Genomic DNA, 22,684 nt, shown 5'->3' with positions numbered 1-22,684 from the left:
TGTGTGTGTGTGGTGGGTGGGTGTGTGTGTGTGTGGTGGGTGGGTGTGTGTGTGTGTGGTGGGTGGGTGTGTGTCTGTGTGGTGGGTGGGTGTGTGTGTGTGTGGTGGGTGGGTGTGTGTGGTGGGTGGGTGTGTGTGGTGGGTGGGTGTGTGGTGGGTGTGTGTGTGGTGGGTGTGTGTGTGCTGGGTGTGTGTGTGTGGTGGGTGGGTGTGTGTGTGTGTGGTGGGTGGGTGTGTGTCTGTGTGGTGGGTGGGTGTGTGTGTGTGTGGTGGGTGGGTGTGTGTGTGTGTGGTGGGTGGGTGTGTGTCTGTGTGGTGGGTGGGTGTGTGTGTGTGTGGTGGGTGGGTGTGTGTGGTGGGTGGGTGTGTGTGGTGGGTGGGTGTGTGGTGGGTGTGTGTGTGGTGGGTGTGTGTGTGCTGGGTGTGTGTGTGTGGTGGGTGGGTGTGTGTGGGTGTGTGTGTGGTGGGTGTGTGTGTGGTGGGTGTGTGTGTGGTGGGTGTGTGTGTGGTGGGTGTGTGTGTGTGGTGGGTGGGTGTGTGTGTGGGTGCGTGTGTGTGTGTGTGGGTGCGTGTGTGTGTGGGTGTGTGTGTGGTGGGTGGGTGTGTGGTGGGTGGGTGTGTGGTGGGTGGGTGTGTGGTGGGTGTGTGTGTGGTGGGTGTGTGGTGGGTGGGTGTGTGTGAGAGAGAAAAGGGGTGTGAGAGGGAGGGGAGAGTGTATCTGGCTCACTCTCAGTCTCAGGGTTCTCATTCACTCTCACCTCCACACACCAACAGGCGCTCTCACAGTGGGCGAGTGTGAGTGAGTAAGCACCCTGAGCCTGGGAGTTTCACACACCCACCACGCACACACACACACACCCACCCACCACACACACACACACACCCCCACCACACACACCCCCACCACACACACACACACCCCCACCACACACACCCCCACCACACACACACCCACCACACACACACACACACACACACACACACCCCCACCACACACACCCCCACCACACACACACACACCCCCACCACACACACACCCACCACACACACACCCACCACACACACACCCACCACACACACACACACCCCCACCACACACACACACACACACACCCCCACCACACACACACACACACACCCCCACCACACACACACACACACACACACACACCCCCACCACACACACCCCCACCACACACACACACACCCCCACCACACACACACACACACACACCCCCACCACACACACCCCCACCACACACACACACACCCCCACCACACACACCCCCACCCCCACCACACACACACACTCCCTTTCACACTCTAATGGTCACCTTTATTCATTACTCATTTTCTAAACTGTCAGTTTAATGTTGTGACTTTTTCTTTGCTCAGCAAGTTGTTCCTTTCCATAAATCAGCTTTTTAAAAAAAATCATGCTTAATGTTGTGTCAAACCTTATCTTTCTTAAATCATCGGCACCCCCGCACCATCTCCCCTCCCCCACTCTGAGTGTGAGAAAAATGAAATGTAGCCCTCCCCTTGTGAAAAGGTTCAACAAGCCTGTTTTAAACAGTGATCCCTAGTTCTAGATTCTCCCACAAGAGGAAACATCCTCTCCACATCCACCCTGTCAAGACCCCTCAGGATTTTATATGTTACAATCAAGTCGTCTCTTACTCTTCTAAACTCCAGCAGATACAAGCCTAGCCTGTCCAACCTTTCCTCATAAGACAACCCACCCATTCCTGGTATTAGCCTAGTGAACCTTCTCTGAACTGTATCCAACGCATTTACATCCTTCCTTAAATAAGGAGACCAATACTTTACATAGTACTCCAGATGTGCCCTGTATAACTGAAACATAACCTCCCTACTTTTGTGTTCAATTCCCCTCACAATAAACAATACCATTCTATTTGCTTTCCGAATTATTTGCTGTACCTACATACTAACCTTTTGTGATTCATACACTAGGATAACAAGATCCCTCTGAATCTCAGAGCTCTGCAATTTTGCACTATTTACATCTCCCATATCATTTCCGATTTACTCTCTTGAGCCTTTTACATTCGTGAACCTCAAATTTCTACAGTCCTCTCCTTACTCTGCTTTCTGATGCTAGGAGTCAGGCTCCTTCTCATTCTCTTAAGGTTTCTACTCTCTTGGTGACCAGAACTGGGCAGAATGCCGAAGTGGTAGACCCCAATGCATCTTAGTCATTTACAGTGAAATCATTAGTTATAGTTTAAAGATGTTCAGATGTATCCGACTGTACGAGGCATTGGTGAGACCGCACCTGGAGTACTGTGCACAGTTTTGGTCCCCTTACTTGAGGAAGGATGTAGTTATACTGGAGGTGGTTCAAAGGAGGTTCACTAGATTAATTCCAGAGATGCGGAGCTTGTCTTATGAGGAGAGATTGAGCAGTTTAGGCCTATACTCACTAGAGTGTAGAAGGATGAGAGGAGATCTAATTGAGGTATATAAGATGCTAAAGGGGATAGACAAAGTAGATGTGGAGCAGATGTTTCCCCTTGTGGGGCATTCTAGAATGAGAGGCCATAGTTTTAGGCTAAGGGGCGGTAGATTTAAATCAGAGATGAGGAGGAATTACTTTTCTCAAAGGGTCATGAATCTGTGGAATTCACTACCTCAGAGTGCAGTGGATGCCGGGACGCTGAATAAATTTAAGGAGGAGATAGGCAGAGTTTTAATTAGTAACGGGTTGAAAGGTTATGGGGAGAGGGTGGGAAATTGGAGTTGAGGCCGAAATGAGATCAGCCATGATCGTATTGAATGGCGGGGCAAGCTCGAGGGGCTGAATTGCCTACTCCTGCTCCTAGTTCTTATATTCTCATGTCTCTAAGTAAACATGGTCCCTTGAGTTTAGATAGACTAGGAATGTACCTCATTGTTTTTGATCCTAAATTCCGTATGTGATATTTCCTCAAGGTGAGAAACTCTCTTGTAGCTGGAGATCTGGATTGGTTTACATTGGGTATTAAAGTGACAATGATTCATTTTCAGATGGGAACCAGTGCGAGTCTAGTCCTTGCGAAAATGGAAGTGAATGTAAGGACGGTATCAGCTCCTACTCTTGTTGGTGCTCACCAGGTTTTCAAGGGAAAAACTGTGAAATAGGTAAGAAAACAAGGAAAATAATTTCCTGAGTGGGTACACCCACACTTTAGCTTTACGCAGTGCTCAGAAAAGAGAAGAATTTGCATTCCTATAGCACCTTTCCCGGCCTCAGAATATATCAAAACGCTTTACAGCCAATGAGGTACTGTTTGAAGTATAGTCACTATTATAATGCGGGAAATGGAGCAGCTAATTTGACAGTGACTGCCCTTTAACATCAAGGCAACATTTGTTCAAGTGCATCATCAAGGAGACGTGGTCAAATTGAATCGGTCTCCACTGTTTGGGATCATACTGAGCAGATGGTTGTGGTTGTTGGAGGCCAATCATTTTGATTTTGGGACATTGCTGCAACAATTCAGGAGCGTAGTGTTCGAGGCCCAACCATCTTCAACTGCTTCAGGAATGGTCTTCCTTCCGTCATAAGATCAGAAGTGGGGATGTTCGCTGATGATTGCACAATGTTCAGCACCATTCGCAACTCCTCTGATGCTGAGGCTATTGACACGATAGCAGCATTGTCACTGGACGAGTAATGCAGAGAACCGGGTTCAAATCCAACCACGGCCGATGGGGGAATTTGAACTTGATTTTAAAAAATCCAGAATTAAAAGTCTGATGATGACCATGAAACCATTGTCGATTATTGTAAAAACCCATCTGTTCACTAATACCCTTTAGGGAAGGAAATCTGCCGTCCTTACCTGATCAGGTCTCCATGTGACTCCAGACCCACAGCAATGTGGTTGGCTTTAAATGCCCTCTGAAATGGCCTAGCAAACCACTCAGTTGTATCAAACTGCTACAGAAAGTTGGATAAGAAATGAAACTGGACAGACCAACCAGCACAGTCAGCTGAGTCAGCTACCTTACCAACCTTTTAACTAGACCACTGAACTTACAAAAAGTAAAGAGAAATTAAAGAGAAAGACTTACCAGTTCAATTCCCACTGTGCAGCAAATTGCCAGTACCCACACTCACTCTGGCTGTGTCTCACTCAGAATGAGCTCTCTCCCCTGTTCGTGTGCAAGCTCACTGTAGTGTGCTTCTAAATAGTCCCTTTCTTAAATAGAGCTGAGGTGAATCACACTAGTTAAGCTTCAGATACAAAGTATTGGAGGTGTTGGCAGGCTTAAAGGTGGACAAATCTCCTGGTCCGGATGATTTGTGTCCCAGGCTGCTGAGGGAGGTAAGGGAGGAGATCGCAGGGGCTCTGACCCAAATTTTTAATTCCTCTCTGGCCACGGGGGAGGTGCCAGATGACTGGAGAACAGCTAATGTGGTTCCGCTATTTAAGAAGGGTTGTAGAGAGATGCCAGGGAACTACAGGCCAGTGAGTTTCACGTCAGTGGTAGGGAAACTATTGGAGAAAATTCTGAAGGAGAGAATCTATCTCCACTTGGAGAGGCAAGGTTTGATCAGGGATAGTCAGCATGGCTTTGTCAGAGGGAGGTCATGCCTAACAAATTTGATTGAATTTTTTGAGGAGGTGACTAGATGTGTAGATGAGGGTAGTGCAGTTGATGTAGTTTATATGGATTTCAGCAAAGCCTTTCACAAGGTCCCACATGGGAGACTTATAAAGAAGGCAAATGCACATGGGATACAGGGTAATTTGATAAGGTGGATTCAAAGTTGGCTTAGTTGTAGGAGGCAGAGGGTGATAACAGAAGGATGCTTTAGTGACTGGAAGCCAGTGTCCAGTGGCGTACCACAGGGATCTGTGCTGGGTCCCCTATTATTTGTCATTTATATAAATGACATAGATGACTATGTGGGGAGTAGGATTAGTAAGTTTGCGCATGACACAAAGATTGGCCGGGTGGTTAACAGTGAGGTTGAGTGTCTTGGGCTACAGGAAGATATAGACGGGATGGTCAAATGGGCAGATAAGTGGCAGGTGGAATTTAACCCTGAAAAGTGTGAGGTGATACACTTTGGAAGGAATAACTTGACAAGGAAGTATTCAATGAACAGCATGGCACTAGGAAGTTCTGAGGAACAAAGGGACCTTGGCGTGTGTGTCCATAGATCTCTGAAGGCGGAGGGGCATGTTAGTGGGGTGGTGAAAAAGGCATATGGGACACTTGCCTTTATCAATCGAGGCATAGATTACAAAAGTAGGGAGGTCACGTTGGAGTTGTATAGAACCTTGGTGAGGCCACAGCTGGAGTACTGTGTGCAGTTCTGGTCACCACATTATAGGAAGGATGTGATTGCACTGGAGGGGGTGCAGAGGAGATTCACCAGGATGTTGCCTGGGATGAAACATTTAAGTTATGAAGAGAGGTTGGATAGACTTGGATTGTTTTCATTGGAGCGGAGAAGACTGAGGGGCGACCTGATCGAGGTGTACAAGATTATGAGGGGCATGGACAGGGTGGATAGGGAAAGCTGTTCCCCTTAGTTGAAGGGTCAGTCACAAGGGGACATAAGTTCAAGGTGAGGGGCAGGAGGTTTAGGGGGGATGTGCGGAAAAACCTTTTTACCCAGAGGGTGGTGACGGTCTGGAATGCGCTGCCTGGGGGGGATGGTGGAGGCGGGTTGCCTCACATCCTTTAAAAAGTACCTGGATGAGCCCTTGGCACGTCATAACATTCAAGGCTATGGGCCAAGTGCTGGTAAATGGGATTAAGTAGGTTGGTCAGGTGTTTCTCACGTGTCAGTGCAGACTCGATGGGCTGAAGGGCCTCTTCTGCACTGTGTGATTCTGCGATTCTGTGAACTCCCTCCCTAACAGCACTGCGGATGCACCTGCACCACATGGACTGCAGCGGCTGAAGAAGGCAGCTCACCACCACCTTCTCAAGGGCAACTAGGGATGGGCAATAAAGGTCAGCCTAGCCAGCGATGCCCACTTCCCATGAATGGATTTTTAAAAAGCAGTCCGTGCTCACATTCAGCAAGACCCGGACAACATTCAGGCTTAAGCTGATAAATGGAAAACAACATTTGTGTGATACAAATGCCAGAAATAGTCAATTTTAGAGGTAGCAAAAGAATAAGGGTTTCAGCAGCAGATGATTGGAAACATTATTATGATTATTTTGAATCCTAATATATTAGCAGCTTAGCATTTTCCATGGCTGTTGTTAGTCGCTAAATAGCGTGACGACCTTTGACCTCGAAGCGGTATAGTAAGGAAGATGTGTAATTCCTTCAAAATGTCATGGACTTGGTTTTAAGGATGCTTAAAAGGGACTTTTAAGAATTTGCATCAATTATAAAAGAATCAATTGCAATTTTCTTGAATATTAAGAAATACTGGTCCTTGTGACCTGGTGATCTTTGACCTGGAAGCAGTACTTACAGGAAGGAAGTTAAGAAAGTAGCAATATGATTGGTAGGCACAAAGGAAGACTGTACATACAAAGAAGTGCTGCATTGCAGGACACAGTTATTGAGCTCCTGGTATGTTTAAGAACAAGCCGGGCTCTCTACAGAAAGGTCAGTTTTCGGCTTGGCAGTAAGAAGAAGAAGAGGTAGAATAGAATTCCAGAAGTTCTTGGGGAAGTGATGTATGACTGAGCTAAAAGGGACTGAATCCTAAAAGTGGGGTGAGTAGCTCAGGCATTCTAAAGAGCTGAGAACATGTATCCGAGGACCCAGATCATGAACCTGCTATTATTGGTTGGTTGGTTGGAAACACTATCACCATCAGATCTGATGTGACCCAAGTGCAAGAGGGCTCATAGTCGTGTGCCTTGTTGGCGTTAACCATATCCAAGGACCTCGGATGAAACACTGCTGGTGAAAGTGACTCAAGGGCCCAATCGATTGAGTGGGAATGTGAGAGATCCTACGAATCAGAGAGTTGGGAAGGCTGTGAGATTGCTGCATTCGTGTAGGGAGTGATGGTGGGTGCTTGTGGTAGCATAAGACATGTCTTTGTTTTATTGACAATTTAAAGTGAAATTTACCTTTTATATTTGAAGTATCATTTTCCTGTTAATCCATGTGTAACTTGCATTTGTTCTGATTCGTCTTAAAGTAAACGCTACGAAAAGCAGAATCTTGCTGATAATTTCTTCATTTGTGGGTCACTTAGTGGAGTTGGCTTTTTTAGTTCACGGTTTCCCTATGGGGCTCGTGATGATAGCTTTGTACTCTTGCAGAACCATTAAAATTGTGCAGTTTGAGCAATGGGAACTGTCATCATTTCTGCAAAACCGATTCAGCACGAGGAGTAAAGTGTGCGTGTGCCCCAACCTACAAACTCGACACGGATCAACGTTCCTGTATCCCTGCAGGTAAAGTCTACTGTATCATCTCCTTTTGTATAGAGTTTCTTTGAGTCTACAACACAAAAACAGGCCATTCAGCCCTCTGCTCCATTTTGGTTTATGCTCCACAAGAGCTTCCTCCCACCCCTCTTCATCTAATGCGATCAGCGTGGTTTCCTATTCATTTCTCCCACATGTGGTTATCCATCTTCCCTGTAAGTGCACCTGTGCTATTCTTGTGTAATTCAACCATGTCTTGTGGTAGCAAGTTCCAGGGATGGAGTCAGGTGTGGTGGAAACAGACTGCCTTGGTCATGTGGTTGGAAGCTTATCTCGCGGTCCAATGTCTAGTTCAGCCTTTGACATTTGCCAGGGAGAGGGGCGGAGTCAGTGACTAGGAATCGGAATTTCTGGTGGGGAGCAAAGACACTGGCTTTGGTCTTCCAAATATATAGTTGGAGGAATTTTCTTATCTAGTTTACCTTTATACCATCCTGGTAGTCGCATGATATGGCAATAATGGATTTGCTGAGTAATCACGGTGATTAATCTCTATCAATGAGTCCACAAAAGACCCATACATGAGGTAAGGAAAACTCTCTCAATGGTGGGGAGCAATGGGAACCATAGTGCAAACAGAGTAATGATGCGCTAGACACTGCCTTTAAGAACATATGAAATGGGAATAGGAGTAGGCCCTTTGAGCCTGCTCCACAATTCAATGAGTCATGGCTGATCTAATCTTGTCCTCAACTCCACATTTCTGCCTACCCACCCCAGTCCTGCCCCTCACCCCCATCAACCTCAGCTGCCCTACAGTTCAAGAATCGGTCTATCTCGGCTCTAAATATATTCAACGGCCCCACAGCTCTGAGACGCAGAATTCCAAATATTCTCCACCCTCCTGAGAAAAGAAATTCCTCCTCATCTCCAGCTTAAATGGGCAACATCTTATTCTGAAACCAGCCCCCTAGTTTTAGGTTCCCCCACAAGGGATAACATCCTCTCAGCATCTACCCTGTCAAGCCCCTTCAGAACCCTGTTTCAATAAGATCACCTGTCATTCTTCTAAACTTCAATGAGTACAGGCTCAACCTGCTCAACCTTTCCTCATAAGGCAACCCCTTCACCTCAGGAATCAGCCTATCAGCAAGTATATTCCTCCTTTTAAATAAGGAGACCAAAACTGGAAGCAGTAGTCTAGGTGTGGTCTCACCAATACACTGTACAGTTGTAGCAAGACTTCCCTACTTTTAGACTCCATTCCCCCCTGCAATAAAGGCCATCATTCCATTCATCTTCCTAATTACTTGCTGCGCCTGCACGCTTTTTGTGATTCATTTACCAGGACACCCAGATTCTATAGTGTCTCTCCATTTAAGTTTTGTTTTTTCCACTCTTCCTGTCACAAAGTGGACAAACTCACACTTTCCCACTCATCTGCCAAATTTCTGCCCACTTATCCCTTTGCAGATTCTTTGGGCTGAATTTGTCTGTCGAGGGGTGGTCGGCTTGAGGGGGTGGCTGGGGGAAGGCTGGGTAAATGGCAGGTAGGCCACATCGGAATGGCTCCCTGATGCATTTCCCCCCCGACCCCCGGGGGCTTTCCCACGGTAGGATGGGGGGTGGGTTGACTGAGGTGGGCAGCCAATTTTTTACAATTGAGGCGCCAATTAGAGGTAACCTCCAGTATCCGCATTATTTTGCTTTTGTTATGGAAAGAAGTTCAGGGCAGATGCTGTTATACAGAACCCATGGGCCATCATATGTTCATTCATTTCTTTCTTTTTTTGACAGTGGAATACTCATGTGGACGAATTGCAGCTTCCATTGCAGTGCGGTCACTTAATACCAACTCAATGCCGGATCCTGGAACCAACGGCACCGTTCCAGTCAACTCGCATCTAGATAACATAACAGCTGCTTCCAGTACCAGTAACACCACAGGAGCCCATAACTACAGCCACATCAAATCAGAAGCAACTGATGACACCAGAATAGTAGGTGGTGAAGAATGTCTGAAGGGAGAGTGCCCTTGGCAGGTATGGTCTTTACATTTTAATGAAGGAAGGACTCATGATCAAAGTTGGTAGGTCTGCAGCCTTGACTGGACCACTGATAGATGTGGTCACTGCTGAACTGCTAGTGGAAAGGGAGGGCACCTCCATCTTGAGGCACCCTCGAGGGGCCAGTAAGAGAATTATAGATGGGCCAGGCCGGGCCAGGCCAGGCAAGCAAGGCCCCACCAATTAGAGGGGTGAACCCACCCAGCAATGGCATCAGGGCCACGGGGACAGCCGTTATTGCTCGGTGTTCCTCTGTGGGCCATGGATTTGCTGGAAAAAGAAGGCACTCCTCCACTCCCACCCCCTCTGGGAAGCCACCTCACAGCATCTGGCAGATTCCCCACATGGCTTGAGACCATTTCAATGGTGTTAAAATGCTGGTGACCTGGTAAAGTGGCTGTCAGTAGGCCAATCAATTGATTTAATTGGTTGCCTGGCACCACGCTGGCAACTAGGAATATTCCTGGTGGTGGGAACACATTGAGCTTCTCTCTAGATGCTTTTCACTGCCATTTTACCACTCCACGCTCCCACCATCCCTCTGGGAAAATTCCGGCTGCAAACTCTGCTTCCATCTCCACAGGTACTGAATATTTCCAGCATTTTCTGTTTGTAGTTCAGATTTCCTGCATCCTGTATTTTGATTTATATAAAGTTAATATAAAGTGAATTCACCAAGGCTCCTTAGACAGCGCCTTCCAAACGCACGACCACTACCACCCAGAAAGATAAGGGCAGCATGTAGATGGGAGCACCACCACCTTCACTCACCATCCTGACTTGGAAATATATCGCTGTTCCTTCACTGTCACTGGGTCAAAATCCTGGAACTCCCTCCCTAACAGCACTGTGAGTGTACCTACACCACAGGGACTGCAGCGGTTCAAGAAGGCAGCTCACCAGCACCTTCTCAAGGGCAACTAGGGATGGGCAATAAAAATGCTGGCCCAGCCAGCGAAACCCACATCCTGCAAATAAATAAAAATAAACACCTCACTAATGTCCGATTGTCTTTTGTGTACTGAGTACTTCTTAATTCCTGCTAAGTGATCGTGGTGTTGCTGGTTGTATGAAATATTGACTGCAGTTTAAGTAACGCTAAATGACAAAGTGTAACTGGAACCAACTGGGCAGAACATCAGTACACAGGAGGAACATCTTATCATAGAGGACTGTGTGCCATAGAGAGCCCTAAGTGGCAGGGAGTGTGTTTGTCTATCTACCAGTGGATGGAACAGAGTGAGCAAGCTCTGGCAAAGTCACCGACCTGAAACCTTAACTCTGTTCCTCTCTCCACAGACGCTGCCTGACCTGCTGAGTACTTCCAGCATTTTCTGTTTTCAGCTCAAATTTCCAGCAGCTGCTGTATTTTGCTTTTTAGAGCGCGGCAGCTCATGGTTTCATTGGGCAACCTGTACCTGCTCTTGTTGACAAAGATCCATATTGCACTGTCCCCAGCTTGTGAATTAATGATGCATGTCTGCTTTTTGTTAAAGGTCATGTTACTGGATGATTCTAAGAAAAAAGGATTCTGTGGTGGAACCATCTTGAATGAAAAGTGGGTGATTACAGCAGCTCATTGTTTTCATTACCCTTTGAGCTTTCGGGTAGTTGCTGGTGAGTAGTATGTGAACGTGGTTTCTTGCTCTTTCGGATGCCACAGAAATGCAGAGTGGTTACTTGCGTGATGCATCAGTGCCTCTGCACGGAGACACCCCATTTGGGACTGCGTGTGTGCACTTGATTTATTGTGCCTGGGCATGAATCCATCCTCCAGTGTGCTGACCCTGGTGAAACTGGAAGCTGAGGCACGTTGGTCTCTGCCTCTGTTATGTGGCCTTGCTTAGCTTGGACCCTGAGCAAATATGGACCTGAGACCACAATTAATAGACAACCAAGATCGGGAATTGTTTACAAGTGCCTGAGAAGCAGCACAACACACAGAGAGTGCTGCATAGTTGGAGGTGCTGTCTTTTGGGTGAGATGTTATACCGAGGGCCCACCAGTGCGCTCATGTGGATGTAAAAGATCCCATGGCCATTATTTCATGGACGAGCAGTGGTTACCAACCACCGTGCCCCCTCCACCGCCAAGCTAATATTTATCCCTCAACTGCCCTTTCGAAACAGATTAACAAGTTATTATCACATTGTGGGAGCTTGCTGTGCATTAATTGGCTGCAGCATTTCCTACATTGCAACAGTGGCTACACTTCAAAAACATTTCATCCTCTCTCTTGTTCCCTCGCTCCCTCACTCCCTCGCTCCCTCGCTCCCTCGCTCTCGTTTCATTGTACATTTGCCCTTTTTAAACGTTTCTCTTTTTCATTTGCAACAGGTGAACATAACGTTAATGAAATTGAAGGGACAGAGACATACCATGAAGTGGAGAAAGTGATAAAGTATCCAAGGTATAATGCCAGTCGAAGCAGATATGATCACGACATAGCATTAATCCTGCTCAAAACACCAATACAGTTCAATGCCTTCACCATCCCCATTTGTCTCCCTGAAAGACACTTTGCTGAGAAGGTGCTGATGACACAGGGCTATGGGATGGTCAGCGGCTGGGGACAGCTAGCCAGTATGGGATCCACTGCTGCGCTGCTCCAGAAAATCAACATCCCTTATGTTGAACGCAGCACGTGCAAAGACTCCAGTAAATACAGTGTCACAGTGAATATGTTTTGTGCTGGTAATTCGGACGGAAATAAAGATGCCTGTAAAGGAGATAGCGGGGGCCCTCATGCCACGAATTACAAGGACACTTGGTTTTTAACAGGCATTGTTAGCTGGGGAGATGGCTGTGCGGTTTCTGGAAGATACGGCTTTTACACAAGAGTGTCGCGATATTATGGTTGGATTAAACAAAAAATAGGGTAGTGATTCAAGTGTGGAATAGTCCAGTGTAACATCCACGTGAGATTTGGTAAGTGGGGGGTTTTCAAAACAGATATATATATATATATATACATATACATATATATCAAACATATAAAGATTTCTTACAGGAATTATTAGTAACGGTCAATCTTGTGGCTTGGTACAAAATATGGTATTAATCTTAAGAGTTGCTCACAAGGCGTTTATCAATCATCAGTTTTTGATGCTAGATTAATTTGAATTCATACAAACCTGTATCAAACTCTTAAGTTGGACTGCCCATGCCTAATAAATGAAATCTTTGCTGATATTACCCCTGTGTCTTTCATGCTTTTCAACTCACCACTATTGACTTCTTTACCAGTTTGTCATCCTGTATCTCACTGAGTTCTGACGATAGCCATTAGACCCGTGACAATCTCGCTGTCAAAATTAACACAACTTACTTTCCATCTGCGTTTCCAAATCTCCCTCGGGTTTTACCAGTTTGAATTTGAGGGTCAGGAGGTTTGGAAATGGGCTGTTTTTTGAGAGCTGCTGCCTCATTGATAGGGCTCAGAATGAAGCCATTCAGCACATGGTACCAATGCCCTGCAAATTTTTTTTATTTTAAAAAATTTATTCTTTCATGAGCTGTGGGTGTCACTGGCAAGGTCAGTATTTCTTTCCTATCCTCCATTGCCCTAGCTAGGGCAAATGGCTTGCTAGGCCATTTCAGAGGGCAGTTAGGTTCAACCACATTGCTATGGGCCTGGAGTCATGTGTAGGCCACACCAAGTAAGGGCAACTGATTTCCTTCCCTCAAGGACATTAGTGAACCAGATAGGGTTTTCCAACAATAAATGATAGTTTCACTGTCACCATTACTGAGACTAGTTTTCCATTCCAGATTTATTAATAGAATTTAAATTCTACCAACTACAATGTGGTGGGGGTGGGGGTGGGGCTTTGAACCTATGTCCCCAGAGTGTCAGCCTGGGCTTCTGGATTACTAGTCCAGTGACATTACCACTACGTAATCCTATATTTTGTGGCACATTGTTTGGATAAATCCTAAATTAGGCACAGCAAGATTGGTGATCTTATCTTCAGAAGCAAGCAAGGTTAAGGGGAAATTAATAGAGGTGCTCAAAATTCAAAAGGGTTTTGGTAAAGTAAACGAAGAGAAGCTGCTTCCAGTGACAGGAAGGTTGGTAACCAGAGGGACACAGATTGTAGAGAATGGGAAAAGAGTGATAGACACTGTGAGGAGTATTATATTGATGCAGCATGTTATGGTCTGGAAGACGCTTCCTTGAAAATAGTGGCAGCAGATTTAACAATAATTTTCATAAGGCGATTGGATAAACACTTAAAAAGGTGACATTTGCAGGCTTACGCAAAATATGAAACATTTCAAAATACAGGAGATTTTAACAGTTTTCCGCTGGTAAGCCATCCATAAATCCATCCTGCCTGTGAGCAGGAAGTGCACGATTTTGCTTTGTAAGTTATCTGTGCTATATGTTAATTGATTCTAGAAGTATAATTTGTGTTTAAAGAAAAGGACCGCTATGTAGCAACAGCAACTTGTATTTATAGAGTGTCTTTAAAGTAGCTAAACAACACTTCACAACAGTATTATCAAGCAAAATTTGACACTGAGCCGCATAAGGAGATATCAGGACAGATGACCAAAAGCTTGGTCAAAGAGGAAGATGTTCAGGGGCATCTTAAAGGAAGAGAGAGAGGGACGGTGAGGTGGAGAGATTTAGGGAGGGTGTTCCAGAGCTTAGGGCCCAGGCAGCTGAAGGCAAAGCCATCCAATGATGGAGTGATTAAAATTGGAGATGTGTTACGGTCCAGAATTAGAGGAGTGCAGTTAATATAAGGGAAGTAAATTGAAGCCATGGAAGGACAGCTCGGTTATGTGGAATGTGTGTCCTGTAATATGTGGGAAGTTGTGGACGCTACCGGTGTCTTAGATGACTACACATGCAGGAAGTGTCACTAGCTACAGAACCTTGAGCTCTGGGTTTCAGAGTTTGAGAGGCGGCTAGAGTCACTGTGGTGCATCCATGAGGCTGAGAGCTATGTGGATAACACGGTCAGAGAGGTGGTCACACAGCAGCTTAGGAGCCAGGAGGCAGAAAAGGAATGGGTGACTGCCGGGTGATCCAAGAAAGCTAGGCAGGTAGTGCAAGAGTCCCTGGGGTCCCACTTGTCAATCGGTTTTCAATTTTGGGTACTGGTGAGAGTGTTGGTTTCTTGGAGGAGTGCAGTCAGAGCCAAGTTCGTGGCACCACAGGTGACTCTGCTGTACAGGAGGGGAGGAAGAAGAGGGAAGAGCAGTAGTGATAGGGGATTCACTAGTTAGGGGAACAAAAAGGGGTTTATGTGGCCATAGACATGACTCCAGGATAGTATGTTGCCTCCCTGGAGCCAAGGTCAAGGATGTCATGGAACAGCTGCAGGACACTCTTCTGGGGGAGGGGGTGGGGTGATCAGCCAGGGGTCGTGGTCCACGTTGGTACCAATGACTTAGGTAGGAAAGAGGATGAGGTCATGACAGCAGATTTCAGGGAACTAGGAGGGAGATTGAAAAGCAGGACCTCCAAAGCAGTAATCTCAGGATTACTCCCAATCCCACGTGCAAGCGAGTCTAGAAATAGGAAAATTGAGCGATTAAATGTGTGGCTGGAAAGCTGGTGTAGGAGGGAGGGCATCAGATTTCTGAGGCATTGGGACTGGCTCTGGGGAAGGTGGGACCTGTACAAGCCAGATGGCCTACACCTGAGAAGGACTGGGATGAATATCCTCGCAGGGAGATTTGCTGGTGCTGTTTGGTGGGGTGGGGGGGGTGGGGGGGGAGGGTTTAAAACTAGATTGGCAGGGGAATGGGAACGTGAGGGCAAATTCAGAGCAAAGATGGACAATTAGTGAGTGACTCTGAAAGACAGAATCGGAACAGGTTAAGAAATGTATAGCACAGGAATTTGGAAGTGTTATAAGGTATATATGGAAATGTAAGGAGTATAGCAAATAAAGCTGATGAGCTGAGGGCACAGAGAGACACATGGTAGCACAATATCATTTCTATAGCGGAAACTTGGCTTAAAGAGGAGCAAAAATGGCAGCTTAACATTCCTGGATATAGAGTTTTCAGGTAGGATAAAGAGGGGGATAAAAATGGTTGGGGGTAGGGGGGTAGCATTATTGGTTAAAGAATCAATTACAGCTGTGAAGAGGGATGATACACTAAATGAAGCATCAAATGAGGCCATATGGTTTGATCTCAGAAATAAAAAGGAGGCAGCCACACTGCTAGGAGTGTACTCCAGACCCCCAAATAGGGAGAGGGAGATAGAAGAGCAAATATGTAGGCAAATTTCTGAGTTCAAATACAATAGGGCAGTAACCGTTGGGGACTTCACCCAACCCACCATCGATTGGGACACTAACAGTGTGAAGGGCACAGAGGACACAAAATTCTTGAACTGCATTCAGGAAGACCTTTTCAGCCAGCACCTAACAGGGCCATCGAGAGGAGATGCAAATATAGGTAGAACAGGAGTGGAAGTTCAAAACTGTGGGAAGACAAATTTTACAAAGCTGACAGGTGAACTGGTGAAAGTGGACTGGATACAGATACTAGAAGGGAAAACAGTGTCGAATCAGTGGGAGGCATTCAAAACAAGATTCTATGGGCCCAGTGTAGACATGTCCCCACAAAGAAAAAGGGTGGTACTGCCAAATCTAGAACCCCTTGGCCATCTAAAAGCATACAGGGTACCATAAAGCAGACAAAGAAAGCTTATGACAGTCATAAAAAGCTTAATACTGTAGAAAGCCTAGAGGAGTATAGAAAGTACAGGGTGAAGTAAAAAAGGAAATTAGGAAAACAAAAAGAGGATACAAAAAAATATTGGCAGGTAAAATCAAAAAAAAAAACCCAAAGATGTTTTACCATATATTAAGAGCAAGAAAATAACTAAGGAAAGGATAGAGTCGATCAGAGATGTACAAGGTAACTTGTGCGCTGATGCTAAAGGTGTGGGCAGGGTTCTCAATGAGTACTCTGTCTCTTGATTCACTAAGGAGAGGGATGATGTAGAAATTCTAGTTAAAAAGAAAGAGTGTGAAATATTAGATATAATAAGCATAATGAAAGAGGAGGTACTGGAGGGACTGGCAACCAAGAAGGTGGATAAATCACCAGAGCTGCACGAATTGTTTCCCAGGCTGTTAAAGGAAATCAGGGAGGAAATAACAGATGCTCTGAGGGTCATTTTCCAATCCTCACTAGATACAGGCGAGGTACCATAGAATTGGAGGTCTGCAAATCTTAAACCATTATTTAAAAAGGTACAAGGGATAGATCAGAAAATTATAGTCAGTCTGACTTCAGTGGTGGGCAAATTATTGGCATCAATTCTGAGAGACAGGATAAACTGTCACTTCGAAAGGCACAGGTTGATCAGAGATTGTCATCATGGTTTTGTTAGGGGAAGATCATGTCTTACTAACTTAATCAAATTTTTTGAGCACGTAACAAGGAGGATTGATGACAGTAGTGCAATGGATGCTGTCTACTTGGATTTTAGTAAGGCAAATTCCCACATGGAAGACGGGTCAGAAAAGTGAGATCCCAGGGGATACAGGGGAAGGTGGCAAGTTGGATCCAAAATTGGCTCAACGACAGGAAACAAAGGGTGATGGTTGGTGGATGTTTTTGCGAATGGAAAGCAGTTTACAGCAGTGTTCCACAGCACTCAGTTTTGGGGACCTTGCTGTTTGTTGTATATATATATATATATATATATATATTAACGATTTGGACTTAAATGTGGGAGGCATGATTAGGAAATTTGCAGCTGACACGAAAATTGGCCATGTATTTGATAGTGAAGTGGATAGATGTTGCCTCCAGAATTATAACAATGGTTTGGGTGGGTGGAAAATTGGCAAATAGAATTCACTCCTAAAAAATGTGAGGTAATACATTTGGGGAGGGCAAACAAAGCAAGGGAATACTCCATAAATGGAAGGATATTGAGAGGGGTAAAAGAAGTAAGAGACCTTGGAGTGCATGTCCACAGGTTCCCGAACATGGCAAAAGGTGGTAAAGAAAGCATATAGGAAATATTGACTACAAAAGGAGGGAAGTAATGATAGAACTGTATAAAATGCTGGTTTGGTCACTGCTGGGATTTTGTGTACAGTTCTGATCACCACATTACAGGAAGGACATAATTGCTCTGGAGCGAATACAGAGGAGATTTACAAGCATATTGCCAGTGTTTGAAAATTACAGCTATGAGGAAAGATTCAGTAGGCTATGGTTGTTTTCCTTAGAACAGAGGAGGTTGAGGGGTGATTCAACAATATTTTACATTTAGCACCAGTCCCTGGTTTATGACTTACATTTTTGGCTTTTCTGTCATCATAAAACAATATCTTGAATTATCACTGCATCCTTGAATTGCCCAGTGCAATGGTCTTGGTAAAGACCAGTAACATTTATATTATTTTTTTCTTAGAAATCCAAAATCTCAGGTATTTACTAAAAGAATTAAGCCACAAGGTTCTCTATTGAAAACAAAGGAATTTTAGTACACAACAATAATAAACATGAATACTAATAACTCCACTTTATCTTAAATAGCCAGTTACATTAAAGATATTAGGAGTTCAATGAACACAGTTACTTATTCAACTCACTTTTAGTAGAGTCCTTCAGTTATCAAAAGGTTTAAACCCTTTTAGCCAGCACACAGAACTTCAATTGAATTTGGCTTGAAAGAAATGTTCCCTGCAGCCAGGTTGTTTTAAATTAAACAGCTTGAAAACAGAACCATACACTTGAATCTTCTCCCCCTGTAACTAACTTCTTGTTTACCTATTTTTTACTATTGCTTAACTTCCAGGCAGCTTGGTCACATGATCAATTTGTGGAAACAAGTTGCGTTTTACAAGGAATTATCTTCCAGAGTTCTTAAAGGATGGGCCATCACACCAGCAGCCAGCATAAATCAGAATAAAGGAACTTTGGGACTAATTCTGCTAATGGCCATGTAACCTCTGACAAACAAGCTGAAATAATTGCATTTCATTTTGAAATTACCAAAATTTCCTCAGCCGCTTTAATGGCACAATCTACAGCAGTTGCTGAGCTGATCTTGCCCGATGTGAATTTACATCAAAATTTCCTGCTCAGCCCCTTACCCTAAGTTGGAATGTAAAAACCAAGATAAAACAAGCTTAAGTCCAATGCCACCAATAGGGTTAATAGTGAGTGGGTTTCCATCTCCTGTCCTGACGCCACACTCACAGTTCCTTGAGCCTATGCTGTTCCTCTTTCTCATTATGCAAGGCAGGGAAATTCCCATTGCAAAGCTCATTCCCACTGCATCATTCTTCTGTAGGCATTGGGGAGGGGGAGAGGGTGGGGGGTGAGGAACATTTCAGGAGCAGTGAAGCTGACTGTGCTTTGGTTATGTATAGTGTAAGTCTCAGTAAGAAAAGCACAAAAGAAAATTGCTATTGGAGGCCAGAAATCTTGGTCATGCTGATAGCAGGGTGACCTCAGGCCATGCTGGGACCAAATCGTTGTGTGTAGATCTTCATCAGGGCATAAGAAAGGAAGAACTCGCATTTATTTAGCACCTTTCATAACCTCAGCACATCCAAGAATGTTCTACAGCTAATGAAGTATTTTTGAAGGGTAACCATTGTTTAATGCAGGAGCCACAGGAGCCAAAATTGCACACAGCAAACTCCCACAAAGAGCAATGTGAGACAGGATCTTCTGCTCCCACTCGTGGATACCTTGGAGGCGGGAAGGGCATGTAATTAAATGGGATGGTGGTGTACCCGAACCCTGTTGTCTTCCCAAGAGGGCAGGCTGGACCTTATTAAAACACCCAGCTCGATTGAAACCTTAAAGATCCTGAGAGGTGTTGACAGGGCGGATGTGGAGAGGACGTTTCCTCTTGTGGGAGAATCTAGAACCAGGGGTCACAGTTTAAAAATAAAGGGTCGCCCATTTAAAACAGAGGTGAGGTGAAATTTTTATCTCTCAGAGGGTCGTGAGTCTTTGGAACTCTCTTCCTGAAAAGGCGGTGGAAGCAGAGTCTTTGATTATTTTTAAGGCAGAGGTGGATAGATTCCTGGTAAGCGAGGGGGTGATAGGCTATCGGGAGTAGGCAGGGTGCAGATTTGAGGTTACTATCAGGTCAGCCATGATCTTATTGAATGGCAGAGCAGGCTCGAGGGGCCAAATGGCCTACTCCTGCTCCTTGTTTGTATGTAAGATAGCAGCTTAGAGAGTGCAGCACTCACTCAATCATTCGATGCAGTGACAGCCTGAGTAATACGCTTGTTCCTCTGGAGTGAGACTGGAACTTCTGACTTAAGAGATGAGAGTGCTGCCCACTGAATCACAGCTGACTCAATGGGTGAGCTGCAATTCTTTTAGAACTGCTGGCACACCCACGCGCCACCCTGCCAATCATTACGCAGGGTTGGATCCTTCTGCTCTTATTCCATGTACAGGAAGCAAGTAGAAATCTGAGGGAAGGGCTTTCCCTGCGTCTGGTCCTCCCGGCTGTGGTCACCCTGGGCCAGGACTAATGGGTCATATTGGGGCAGGTGTTAGTTTGGCAGAGCTGATGGGATCTTTTCCTCCCGAATCTGATGGTTGTGAGTTTGAACCCGATTTCAGGAATTGCTCTCCCTTGGATGAAATGTGGAAGTTTCCCAACATTATAACAGTGACAACACTTCATAAAAGCACTTAAGTGGTTGTAAAGCACTTTGGGATGGTCCTAAGGTCATAAAAGGTGCTATATAAATTCAAATCTTTCTTTCATTGAAGACTGATCACTCCAGGTTCCTTTCTTCAGCTGCATGGAGATGTCGAATTCTTTGTTTGGCAAAATGTAGGCAGCATTGAAGATTCGCTCATTCAGTAATGATTCCGCGGAGATCTTGCTACAGGAGGAGCTGCAAAGGAAAGTGGAGCAGGAGCCAGCTGCTAAATCAGAGGTATGAGCTGAATGTGTGGAGGTTCTGGAACAAGTGAATACAACCCTCTAGCTGTGTCTGATAAAGTGCCTAGAGTGTGTCCTCCTACCCTGGTAAATCCGTTATGTCCTTAACAGGCCTGGGCCCCAGTGAAATCTTCATCTGTTGCTCCCATCCTTCCTATGTTACACAAAGCAAACAGAGAATATTTTCCCTTTTTCATAAGACTCACATACAGCAGAAGCTGCCATTACAGTGCTGCTCAGTAAGGCTTTCCATCGAGCTGTTCAACTCACAGAAGAACAACAAAGGGATGGCCAGGTTAACAGCCCACATCTGATGTATGGGGAAGAGACTGACATCACAGTAGACCGCCCTACAGTTAATGCAGCAACAGAAGGCCCTTATAGCACCCCTGGAGCTGGCCGCAGGCAGCCTGCTGTAGCTGACGGAGAGTGCAGGAGATTATCTTGGGATTGCAGTGTAAGGGGTTCATGAAACCTGAGCATCATGGAGCGAGTGGCATTTTAATGGCATTGTGTCTCAAAGCATAAAGGTTACATGTTCAGAAAATCTTCCTCCTTCAAAGCCAATAACTGGCATCATTGTGCACCACTTAGGCAGATCTCCCACTGCCAAGTCTGGCACACTGACTGCTCAACTAGAAAGAGCAACAATGGTGGGGTTTTATTAACAGTGGGGGTGCCATGCACACTGCAGTTATACAGGTGGCTGCTTTGCCAGCTGAGATGTCCATTAACTGGGTCATGGTGGGGGATTGGTAGCTGAGACAGGTTCTATTCCCATCCCCACACTCCACTTCTCTCGCACTTCAATCTGAATCCAATCCCAAGATACCGCTCCACCCCCACAGCTCACACATTCCAAATCCACCTTCCTCAGTGTCCAACTACTCATGACTAATACCACAAGAGATCGGGAATATTTAATCCACTTACTGGCTACTTATTGGCAAATGCGCACAGGAATTCATTCCAATGGTGCAATCATGTTGGCAGTTTTTTTTTAGTGATTAATTGCCAAAGTATAATTGATTGATCACTACAGTTAACACTGGCTAATGGAGCTCCTGTGCACTGATTGAGTGGCACACCACTGCAAGCCAACACCAACAACACTTGCTGCCAGATCACCCCATGTCTCATCATGTTCCAGCACAGTTCTTGCTGATTCGACCATGTTGTTGCTGGCTGCAATCCAAGACTTGTGGTAATTGCTGCAACTCCACAGTATAGCTGCAATAATGAACACAACTTTAATTGAATGGGGCCACTCAATAAAGGGCAAGTCAGACAATTACTGAACTTTATTTGAATGAGTCAGTTCGGCACATATTGTTCCCTGCTTCTTCACCGTAAGCAAGTGCTATTTAATTCAAATTGGTAGCAGGGTTTAACACTTCCTGCCAAGAAGTTATCGACTTTTTATAGAATCATATAGTACAGAAGGAGATCACTCATTACAGCATGACTGTGCCGGCTCTTTAGAAAGAGCTATTCAATTCATCCCATTCCCCTGATCCTTCCCCGTAATCCTGTAATATTTTCCTTTTCAAGTATTTATTCAAAAATTACTATTGAATCTGCTTCTGCCCTTTCAGGCAGCACATTCCACAGTCACACAGCAAAAAACAAATTCTCCTCATCTCTTCCCAGTTCTTTTGCCAAATACATTAAAATTTGTGTCCCCTGTTTACTGATCCTCCCACCAACAGAAACAATTTCTCCTTATCCACTCTATATAAAAATCCCTCATAAGTTTGAACACCTCTGTTAAATCTCCCTTTAACTTTCTCTGCTGTGAGAAGCACAATCCCAGTTTCCAGTCTCTCCACATGACTGAATGGCAAATCTCATGAATGCATTAATTAGTTGTCTGGTAATGTACAAGTGACTACAATCTTCATGAGGAACAGTTAAGGTGGAACAAGATGGTCCACCTGACAATGGCAACTCAGGAACAAGTCAACCTTCTGTGGTAGATTGAATATTTCCAATACCTGAACTCAGCAGATTTACAGTAATCTTGCACACGATTAATCTTATTGATTAATCAATTAACCTTGTGCTGACTAATCCACTGGGATTCTTCCCAATCTGCTCCTGATAACACAGCAAGCCAATATCCTGGTAAACTAATCCTAAAGCGATTAGCAGCAAGAAGCTCATCAATTAGGAAACACTTGTAAACTGCGTGTTTCAATCAATTAATTTAATTAATAAACTAATAGTCCAGCGCTTTGTCTGAACACTCAACTTTACCTTAATTCCCAGGGCCCAATCATATAAGGGGTAAAGTGGAAATACTTTGTTTTTATACTTTATATGGTTAAGTAGGAGCTAG

The 22,684-nt window shown here is 45.0% G+C and overlaps 1 protein-coding gene across 1 annotated transcript in view; it reads left to right on the top strand.

The window, feature by feature from the left end:
• Positions 1–12,629, top strand: part of LOC144684014 (coagulation factor IX-like) — a 32,952-nt gene extending 20,323 nt beyond the window's left edge. Inside the window, exons 4-8 of the mRNA XM_078547705.1 lie at positions 3,031–3,144; positions 7,261–7,395; positions 9,166–9,410; positions 10,931–11,051; positions 11,772–12,629. Of these exons, the coding sequence (XP_078403831.1) occupies positions 3,031–3,144; positions 7,261–7,395; positions 9,166–9,410; positions 10,931–11,051; positions 11,772–12,316 (1,160 nt within the window). The 3' untranslated portion in view covers positions 12,317–12,629. The remainder of the gene's footprint in view (positions 1–3,030; positions 3,145–7,260; positions 7,396–9,165; positions 9,411–10,930; positions 11,052–11,771) is intronic.
• The last annotated feature ends 10,055 nt before the right edge of the window (positions 12,630–22,684 follow it).

This window comes from Cetorhinus maximus, chromosome 8 (genome assembly GCF_964194155.1).
Source record: "Cetorhinus maximus chromosome 8, sCetMax3.hap1.1, whole genome shotgun sequence".
NCBI lineage: Eukaryota > Metazoa > Chordata > Chondrichthyes > Lamniformes > Cetorhinidae > Cetorhinus > Cetorhinus maximus.
Note: the sequence above shows the minus strand (reverse complement) of the source record. Positions and strands in the feature narration are given on the sequence as shown.